The sequence below is a fragment of the Dama dama genome, chromosome 5 (genome assembly GCF_033118175.1).
Source record: "Dama dama isolate Ldn47 chromosome 5, ASM3311817v1, whole genome shotgun sequence".
NCBI classification, from domain to species: domain Eukaryota; kingdom Metazoa; phylum Chordata; class Mammalia; order Artiodactyla; family Cervidae; genus Dama; species Dama dama.
The window spans coordinates 55,760,244-55,771,494 of record NC_083685.1 but is presented as its reverse complement, the minus strand read 5'-3'; the positions used below and the strand labels follow the sequence as shown (position 1 = coordinate 55,771,494).

Sequence of the window (11,251 nt, the reverse complement as noted above, 5' to 3'; positions counted from 1 at the left end):
TTCAAAGATAAAACTTTATGTAGGTTTAATTGTCTTTATGCAAGTTCCTAGTAGAAACGGTTGAATCTAGCATCAACCCACCAAGTATTAAATGACTTTACCGTTTCAATAGATGTCGATTGATATAGTCTGACTATAAATCATTTTCTAGCCAGTGGATAACTGAACACATAGCTTAGACTTTCACTATTAGAACAATAGGAGGTCCATAGGAAAGAAACTTGATAAAATTCCTTCTGGTTCAGTGATTTGTAGGGAAGAGAAATCTCAATTCTGTAAAGAATTTCCAGTTTTTAACGAATCCAATCAGTTTTTCTAATCTTCCTGATGGCCAGAAACAGGTTAGGAATGGGAAGTAGCAGAATGAAGATGAGGATATCTGTTTTTAGCCACTGCCATTAAAAGCTTGGGAAAAAGATAAATCCCAAATCAACAAAGAACATTCTTTCCTTAAAATGTTTTAAAAATAAATATATGACCAATCTTCAGAACTATGTATACCATGGGTAAGTTAAAACTTTTAGGAATGGAGACAATTGGGATAATTCCTGAATACTGTATAATCAAGACCTAGAAGAAAGTTTCCAGTTTCTTGGCAAAGAAAATGTGGGATGGTAGGGGCTGACATTTTGACATTTTATCTGAAACTGTGAAACAGAAAGAACTGTGCAAAACACATGACTCAAAAAAAAGAAAGAAAGAAAGAAAGAAAAAGCCCAAATGTACAACTCTGAAAATACATGATCAATGTTTAATATTCTGAGGATTAAGTAAAAAAATCAAAAAAAATTTTTTTACTTGACCAAGTTCATTTCCTCCGAATTCTTATAAGAGTTAAAAACAAACTATCACACTTTTTGATTTAGAACCATCAGATTTTACTTCAGGAAAATCTAATACCTTTCAAAAGTTATAATTTTAATGTTAGCACAAAAAATTACTTCCTAACATTTCATTTTAGAAAACCTTTTCCGCAGCCAAAGATTCTTATTTTTAAATTACAGTACTGCAAGGCACATACAGAACTCATCTCCTTCAAAACACACAGAAGATATACTCCCTGAAATAGAATTTTTAAAATCCTCAATTAGAAATACTACAAAGTTAGCAATTTCTAGGTAAAAATGTGACTTCTACAGGATCATGCACCTTTCTTAAGATCAAATTCAGCACATATGTATAAATAATCTTTTTAAAACATTTTTACTTGAAATGCAGACAGTGATGCTGAAGACAGCACTGAACAAACCTGAAGAGTATTACAGCTCAGTAAAGTTATGTTATTGCCTTCATAAGAGACTGTATCACTGCTAGTATTCTCAAAGACTTGAATTTAATAATGGGGTAACTACAAAGGGAATAAAATATTTTCTTTCTTTTTAAACAATATTTCCTTCACCTCCAACACACAATTCTTTTATAAAGGATGCTAAGTGAAATCTATTTTCTGTTCGGTAAAACTGAGCATAGGACCATTTAAATGCCTCTACTAAATTTAATGCAGCTTCGTTAGGGACCAGGTATATTTTCCTCTGAAAATTTTTGGTCAAGCATGTCTAACCATAAAAGCAAATGGAGTTTTAAGAGGTAGATTTTTTTTCCCATGATGCATTTTGTTAATAAATGTATTGTCAAGAAAATAAAACAAGCACTGAGTGTGTTTTCTTAAAGTATAAGGGTCTAATGAAAAGAAAAATAAAAGATAGATATGATATTTGTTACAGTCTGACATTTTAACAGTCATGGTATTGGATGTTTTGTGACCAGTGCATTTTGGACTCTCAGCATCAAAATACGAGTCTTCCAACTGTATTAAATCCTCCTCCACCCCCACCACCAGTTGGTCCACAGCTTCCAGGTGGATCGTTGTCATCAAACCCATTGGGCCGAAATGAACAGGATGCAGATGCAGCTTGTAGGGCCCGGGCTCGAGCATTCAACTCTTGTTCCTGAAATTTAAAATAGTTTTTATGACATTAAAACTCTAAATACCATGGATGGGTATATCACCTATAAAAATATTTTTAAGTTGCTTTAATCCTTAAGTATCCTTCAGATCTCAGTAACTTTAAAGATACTGATTACACTAATCCTTAACAAATCGTACTAAAGTACAATCACAGATAGGGCAAACAAGATAGAGAGCAATATCCTGGTGTAATTCTACAGAATGATAGATCCTAAAGGCCATTCTTTGTCAATACCCCACTTTAACTGAAGCCCCACAGTCTTCAGATTTCTCTATAGAAACATCACAGTTCTTGCAAAGCTCATCAACAAATACAAGAATGGATTTCTTTCCTAATACACAGAACATAGAATTCAAAGGTTATGACAATGGATTATCTACTTTCCGTCAAGTGGGGCTGTTTTGGAAGTGGGTGATTACAGTAAAAGGTATAAATAATGAAAGAGGGCTCAATTTTTTCCTGCCCTTTCCTCAGAGTATTTCTCAGTAAATAACAGATCTCATCTCAAAAACATTGCTAAAGAAAATGGAGCCTGTCTCCTTACAGTATTACTTAAAACCATCCCCTACCAGATTATTAGAACTTTTATAAGGACTCATATTCACCTATGTGCCAGACACATATTAAGTGCTCAGTAAATATTCATGATCTCAAACTGGAACACTATTAGGTACTTAGCCATGAAAGGAACAAATATGAATAAACATTTATTTATAAATTGCAAATTCATTTGGCAAGGTGTTGAACTGGATTCTAAAACTGGCACAAACTCCTAGGAAGAATAAGCAAAATATTCTGGCATAGGTCCATTTTCTGGGAAAGAGTCTATAACTCTCAAATGAGGTCATTAGGGTCAACAAGGTCTAAAAGCCACTGGTAACAGCATAACCCTTAACTGGTTAGGTATAATCATCCTGAAGGACTCTCACAGTGCCGTCAACATTAATAATAAGGACTGTACTATTTCCAGCTTTTCAACTAAAAGTCCAATTAGTTTGCTCTTCCTGGCAATGTAATGTTCAATTCTAGCTAAATTTGCTTAGTTGACTATTCTACCCTCTTCATGAGATGCCTGATTTTTACTATGGAGGAAAACCCTCAGGCTTACCCTGACATCTGTCTCCATATTACGGATACCCTGGTTTCTCAGGAAGCATGCATGACCGCTTTGTGATCCCAATACACAAAATGATCAACAACCACATATTTTTATCGCTGAATGTGATCATAGATAAGAAATCCTTATAGCAGAATGGTCTCATTAACCAGTCTCTGATAGGCCCTTAGAAAGGCTTTTAAAACTTAATTTACAGGATATTTCTCAAAAACAATTTTTCCATTAACTCTATCATTTACAACATTTATAACTTCTGGCTCCTCTGTATCATGTCCAACCACACAATATTTCTCAGGGATTATATTAATTTATTCTTCAATTTGTAAAGTTAGAGTAAGATTACATATGTTTGACAGATAAAAAATAAAAGCTGCCATAGAGTTTATCAGAAATAGACACAAAAATAAGAACAGAAATACTCTGTTCTGGCTCTATAATATATTAAGCTATCTAAACAAGCAATGAAAATATGGTTCTGTATCTAAGAAACAATATTTGGTTTAGGATACAGATCAGGTTCCCTAATGAAATAAATAAACTGAGTAAATATGCAAGGCAGAGTTCAAGAAGTTCTCCTCAAGAAGATCTTGCCTAGACTCTATTCAAAAGTGATTTCCCACCAGAGACTATGTTGAAGAACCTACACAATACAAAGCTGAGTAACCCTGCTGCTTCTGAGACACTTGAAACCCATATTATATTATACTTTAAGATATAGAGTTTCTCAAGGAAGTAAGATTCCATTTTTACTTTTGTAGTTATTTATATAAATACATGGCTGATGGAGAAAAGCATATGATATTCTGTTTTCAGAAGATAAGCTTAAACTGTGGATAAAAGTAGGGAAAACCACTTTTCATTTCTTTTAATATAGGTGAGAATATTACATAAATTCACAAATTATGGATCTCATAAGTAATTTTTACCCAACTGTATATCAAGTATTAAAATTAATTCTTATTTCAATAGTGGACTATTGGTCAAGTAACAAAAAGGAGCTACTGTTGCTTTGGGACAAAAACCTTTCAGTGTATTTAGATCTCTCATTTAAATCGGTAAACATAAAATTGATTCAGCTTTTTTTTTTGTTTTAAACTACACAGATACAATATATACTCTTATGTATGATGAAGAAAAATATTCAGACAAACTCCCACCTCCTCCAAAGACAGAAAAGAAACTGAACCAGAAAGGGAGGGTTATGGGCAGTGAGGGTGGAACACGTGGGGTTAGGTAATACCACTCACACAACCTTCTTCACACTGGATCCTAACAGAAGGCGTGGTTTTTTAGTCCACACGGTAAAAGAATGAAGATGCTCCTGATGGAAGCTGGGGGTAGACGTATACGAGGAGCGAGCCCTTTCCCAAATTCACTTCACGACCCACAGTCTGCTCTGCTTTCCTCTGTGTCAGCTCATGATACAGAGTAGAAAAGAGTTTGTGTGGCAGAATTTTTTTTTGCCTAGGCTTTTCAAAACCACTAGTTCTTCAGATACTGGAAAGAGCAAGGGTCTTTCTAACACTTGTAAATTTGGCTGTGACTTAACTCCATACCCTTAATTTTACTAAGATTTAGAAGTTTTTTACAGCTTTTATAATTAGGCAGAATGCCATTTCTTAAAACCAAAGTTGTATCCAAAACATAGCAATCTATTACAAAGCATTATTACTATGAAATGGGCACACATTTTTAACTAGAGTTATGTAAGTTAACAAGAGTGAATGTAAAAACAATATTGGAAATGAAAGGAAAAATATACATATATATGTTCCACGTGTTCAAAACTAAAGAATGACAGCTGAAAACTGCTATATATAAAATCTCACCACATAGTCTCACTGCCAGGCAATTATGAAGACGTGTTCACAACAGAAGAAGCACTATAGCTCTTAATGTAAACTTAAAATACCAGAATGATTTGGTTACATAGTATGAGAAACATCACCATTCAAAACTAATCAATTATATTACTGTATTTGAAATTAAATAATATAAAGTCTAAATATATTAAAGTTTCTAATTAATTTATTTGTTATTGTAATTTGGTTTAAAAAGTCACTTTAATATGAAGCTTTAATAGCCTAAGAGTCTTAATACAGATAAATAAATAATATCTCAAAACAGGTAATAACTTTAATGTAAAATGTAGTGATAACTTTTTTGCAATTAGACAACTGGACAATCTGAGACTTAAAATGGAATTTAGAACAACGGCACAACACTGAGAAACTCAATTAACAAGTACAGAATGGTTTTTCTTTATAATGACATAAGGATAGTAAAATAATAATGAAAAGAATGGCTCATCACAAACATTGTAAAATCAGGATGTAATGGGGTAAGTTTTTGGCATTCCAATTACAGAAATCAGAGTAGTTTTTGTATATTTCCAAAAGTCAAGATTGCACTGGGCCTCATTTTCATATTTTATATTGTAGAAATTCTATTTCAACCTTACCTTCCTACCCTCATTCCATCTCTCAAATGTTCAAGAATCCTGATGATTCCTATCTAATGGCTTATCTGATATCTAGTGAGAAGTACATGGTTGAATATATTCTATTACCTTGATCATAAGCCTTTCTGGTAGTGAATAAGGAATATCCTGAGTTTCTGATTTTTTTTTTTCCTGCAAGATGTATTGTTTCTGTGTAATCCTAGAACACTGCCATACTCCTTTAAAAATGTATCATGTATCATTATTTATAATACAGTAAACTTTCCCAAAAATCAGTACTCTTTTTTTCTCTTATTCTGTATCTTTAAGAGTCTGTAACACAAAATTTTTAGAAACTTACATATTTAAACTCATAAAATCATTTGGGCTACCCAACTAATACACCTATAGTTTTAAACTCCTATTTACTGTTGGTCTTTTATGTTGATAGCAAGTTGACAGGTTTCAAAGAAAAATACTTTCAGCAAGGTCTATATTAACTTTAAAATAAGAAAAATCTTTGTGAAAAGTATATTTATAAGTAAATTCTGCTCAAATGAAATCCTTATTCCATAGTTTTATTTACTGTTGTATTATTGCCTTGATTCTACCGATTAGGTCCTTAAAGAATACAAACATCTGTTGTGTACATATTCTACCTTTTAATCTCCTTTTAACCACTTGTCAATAAATAGTTCTTAAAATATTTGTACAAAGGTCAAGAAGGAATCAATACAAATTTAGCAGTTGTTTCCCCTGGCAGGTGGAACTAAAAGGAAGAGGAAAAGATTTCCATTAAACTTCCTATATTTCTGAATGGCATGATTTTATAATGATCAGATCTTTTCTAATTGAAAACAAAGAAGGGCTTCTATACTGCATCTAATTGTGACTCTCCATAACGAATTCATAATATTAGCAAGTAAGAAAATTTAGTTATACAGGTTGAGCCCATTTCATATGAACCCAGAGTCAAATTTCAAAATCACCACTTTGTAAATTCCTTGGAAGTGTAAAAGCTGGATTTCAAAATTAAGGCAAGCATTTAATCATTTATCAATTGTTTAAATATCTTCCATAAATGATGATTATATTTCCAACTTACCTGTAAATATAGTTTATTGTCTTTTGTTATAGCATCCATTAGTTCTTTCTGTAGAGGTGGGTCTCCATTTACCCAGAGTCCAGTGGTTGAATTATTACCAGTTAAACCGTTAGTACTGTTCTGTCTCTTATACAAAAGTACATAAGCTGTATCCTTGGGAAACCTACTCGTAATTTTCTGCACTGACTGAAATGAAGTAAACGTCACTCGGCTGTCATTAAATAAAAACCATTCTTTTGACATGTCCTTATTTTTCAAGTCCTGTTCAATCACTGTGGTGGGACTATCTCTCCCTAGTAAGTGATTCCGGGAGGAGGAAAACACCAGAGTTTCAGGCTGGGGGCACATCTGGCAGGAGGACTCTGTTCCTGTGATGTTTCTGGCATAAGAATAGTAATGCCCACTTTCTGAGGACACACCAGAGTGAACGACCACAGAACTCAAGAGATAGGGCACCAGTTTTGGGGAGCAAGCTTCTTCAGTCCCAGAAGGCTTTAACTTTTTAGCTAGATTCTCACTAATGTCAGTGAAGTCAACATCTAGAGACCAACTTTCTGACAACGAAGAGAAAGGAGTTCTTTTAACTGGCAACTCCAAAACCAGTGGCAGTGACACATTGTCTAGTATTTTTCTTCTCACATGATACTTCTGATCATATGAAAATCTTAAGAGAGTAAGGATAAGGTACTCAGGTTCCTCTGTGATTTGCATAGTTTTCTCGGCATTCTGCAGAGAGGCACAGTTTTCACAATAATATTGGTTGTCACCAGTAAGAATCTCTGGAGCCAAAAAATAATTTAATAAGTCAGTCACTGAAGGTGTGGTTTCACCTCCGGGTTTCTGAGGTACATCTTTATTAACAAGCATCTTGCTCGAGTCATTAGGGACAGAAGTGTCTTCAGTACAGCAGAACGCATCGGGACTGTCAAGCATTCTTTCGTTCAGAGCTGAGTCACAGGCAGTGGCAACTGCTGACAGGTTACAGGCTCCTGGTTCTTTTGAAGGACCAGGCCCACTGGCCTGTGTCAGGCCATCACCTTGTGTACTGGGTGATGATGCTGGATCTTGAAAAGACAAGTTTTCCACAGAAGAGGAAGGACAAAAGGCCAGTGAAAGATCAGTAAAGGCTTCTACTTTTTGTGAGGTACTCCTGCAGTTCAGACAACAAATGTGAGTTCGTAGTTTTCCTCCAAACATTTTTTCAATTAGTGTCTTCTCACCATCACCTGTGCAGTGGGTCTCTGTGAGGACAGCTGCTTTACTGGCTACCTCTTGTAAAGAAGTTTCACTGCATCCCGGACTTTCAGAAGACTTGTGTGAGGACTGAACTTTCAAGATCTTTTCTTCTTCATGGAGCCTGCAGGACAGTATATCATTATATAGCTACTTCGCTTAAATTTAAGTCAGTTCTACTTAAAAATATTAGTGGCTTGGCTTATATAAATAGCCAAATTATTCTTATCAAATATAATGCTTATTTAAAAAATCAAGTTTCTCCTTTAATCTAGAGGAATATCAAACAGTTTGAGAATGTAGATCAGAAGAGAAGTCAGGGATTGTTCCTGACCTATATTCTCACTACACTTTCTTCATACTGCTATTTTATAGCTCTTATACTGTATATACCCACTGACTGTCTTATAGATCTTTGTCTGCCTGGCACCTCATAGAAAGCCTGGCACAAAGAAACTACTCAACGTATCCTTGTTGAATGGGAGGGACATGTTGCACATGTTGGGTTCAACTAACTTACTAGTCATTTACATTCCAGAAAGGAGGCAAAGACCGGGAAATAATAGGTTTTATTACCTAAGTGGGAAGAAGACAATAAAATTTACCAAACCCACCTAATTATCAATTGGTCTAAAGGTGAAGTTATTAAATTTTGTTATCTCAGAATGCCTCTATACTCTTAAAAATAACTGAGGAACCTGAGAGCTATCATATATGTGGTTATATCTCTCAATATTTACTATATTCAAAAATTGAGAATAAAAATAATAAAGTGCTACACAATAATAAATAATAAACTCATTACATGCTAATATAAATAACATTTTAAATGAAAAATAGTTATATTTTCTAAACCCAAAAACATTTAGTGAGAAGAATGGCTCATTTTGCAAATATTTCAAGCATCTGGCTTAATAGAAGGCAGGCTGGATCTTTGTATCTGCTCTGCATTCAGTCTATTGTGCTCTGTTGTTTTGGATGAAGTATACGAAGAAAGTCTGGCCTTAACTACAGATACACAGATATGTAGTTGGAAAGGGAAAGATCCCTGAAAGTGTTTCGGGAACTCCTAGGGGTTCTCGGGTCATGGTGGAGAGGTCTGACAGAATGTGGTCCACTGGAGAAGGGAATGGCAAACCACTTCAGTATTCTTGCCTTGAGAACCCCATGCACAGTAAGAAAAGGCAAAATGATAGGATACTGAAAGAGGAACTCCCCAGGTCCGGTAGGTGCCCAATATGCTACTGGAGATCAGTGGAGAAATAACTCCAGAAAGAATGAAGGGATGGAGCCAAAGCAAAAACAATACCCAGTTGTGAATGTGACTGATAGAAGTCAGAATGTGATAGAAGGAAGGTCCAATGCTGTAAAGAGCAATATTACATAGGAACCTGGAATATTAGGTCCATGAATCAAGGCAAATTGGAAGTGGTCAAACAGGAGATGGCAAGAGTGAATGTCGACATTCTAGGAATCAGTGAACTAAAATGGACTGGAATGGGTGAATTTAACTCAGATGACCATTATATCTTCTACTGTGGGCAGGAATCCCTTAGAAGAAATGGAGTAGCCATCATGGTCAATAAAAGAGTCCAAAATGCAGTACTTGGATGCAATCTCAAAAATGACAGAATGATCTCTGTTTGTTTCCAAGGCAAACCATTCAATATCACGGTAATCCAAGCCTATGCCCCAACCAGTAACGCTGAAGAAGCTGAACGGTTCTATGAAGACCTACAAGACCTTTTAGAACTAACACCCAAAACAGCTGTCCTTTTCATTATAGGGGTCTGGAATGCAAAAGTAGGAAGTCAAGAAACACCTGGAGTAACAGGCAAATTTGGCCTTGGAGTACAGAATGAAGCAGGGCAAAGGCTAATAGAGTTTTGCCAAGAGAATGCACTGGTCATAGCAAACACCCTCTTCCAACAACACAAGAGAAGACTCTACACATGGACATCACCAGATGGTCAACACCAAAATAAGACTGATTATATTATTTGCAGCCAAAGATGGAGAAGCTCTATACAGTCAGCAAAAACAAGACCGGGAGCTGACTGTGGCTCAGATCATGAACTCCTTATTGCCAAATTCAGATTTAAATTGAAGAAAGGAGGGAAAACCACTAGACCATTCAGGTATGACCTAAATCAAATCCCTTATGACTATACAGTGGAAGTGAGAAATAGATTTAAGGGACTAGATCTGATAGACAGAGCCTGATGAACTATGGACGGAAGTTCGTAACATTGTACAGGAGACAGGGAGCAAGACCATCCCCATGGAAAAGAAATGCAAAAAGGCAAAATGGTTGTCTGAGGAGGCCTTACAAATAGCTATGAAAAGAAAAGAAGCAAAAAGCAAAGGAGAAAGGGAAAGATATTCCCATTTGAATGCAGAGTTCCAAAGAATAGCCAGGAGAGATAAGAAAGCCCCCCTCAATGATCAATGTAAAGAAATAGAGGAAAACAACAGAATGGGAAAGACTAGAGATCTCTTCAAGAAAATTAGACATATCAAGGGAATATTTCACGCAAAGATGGGTTCGATAAAGGACAGAAATGGTATGGACTTAACAGAAGCAGAAGATATTAAGAAGAGGTGGCAAGAATACACAGAAGAACTATACAAAAAAGATCTTCACGACCCAGATAATCACGATGGTGTGATCACTCACCTAGAACTAGACATCCTGGAATGTGAAGTCAAGTGGGCCTTAGGAAGCATCACTACAAGCAAAGCTAGTGAAGGTGATGGAATTCCAGTTGAGCTATTTCAAATCCTGAAAGATGATGCTGTGAAAGTGCTGCACTCAATATGCCAATATATTTGGAAAACTCAGCAGTGGCCACAGGACTGGAAAAGGTCAGTTTTCATTCCAATCCCAAAGAAAGGCAATGCCAAAGAATGCTCAAACTACTGCACAATTGCACTCATCTCACACGCTAGTAAAGTAATGCTCAAAATTCTCCAAGCCAGGCTTCAGCAATATGTGAACCATGAACTTCCAGATGTTCAAATTGGTTTTAGAAGAGGCAGAGGAACCAGAGATCAAATTGCCAACGTCTGCTGGATCATCAAAAAAGCAAGAGAGTTCCAGAAAAACATCTATTTCTGCTTTACTGACTACGCCAAAGCCTTCGACTGTGTGGATCACAATAAACTGTGGAAAATTCTTAAAGAGATGGGAACACCAGACCACCTGACCTGCCTCTTGAGAAACCTGTATGCAGGTCAGGAAGCAACAGTTAGAACTGGACATGGAACAACAGACTTGTTCCAAATCGGGAAAGGAGTACGTCAAGGCTGTATATTGTCACCCTACTTATTTAACTTCTATGCAGAGTACATCATGAGAAATGCTGGGCTGGAAGAAGAATAAGCTG

At 35.7% G+C, this 11,251-nt stretch overlaps 1 protein-coding gene across 1 annotated transcript in view; it reads right to left on the bottom strand.

The window, feature by feature from the left end:
* Positions 1-733: 733 nt before the first annotated feature.
* USP38 (ubiquitin specific peptidase 38) overlaps positions 734-11,251 on the bottom strand; it is a 34,159-nt gene continuing 23,641 nt past the window's right edge. Inside the window, exons 9-10 of the mRNA XM_061142407.1 lie at positions 6,633-7,989; positions 734-1,949 (exon numbers count right to left, since the gene is read on the bottom strand). Of these exons, the coding sequence (XP_060998390.1) occupies positions 1,788-1,949; positions 6,633-7,989 (1,519 nt within the window). The 3' untranslated portion in view covers positions 734-1,787. The remainder of the gene's footprint in view (positions 1,950-6,632; positions 7,990-11,251) is intronic.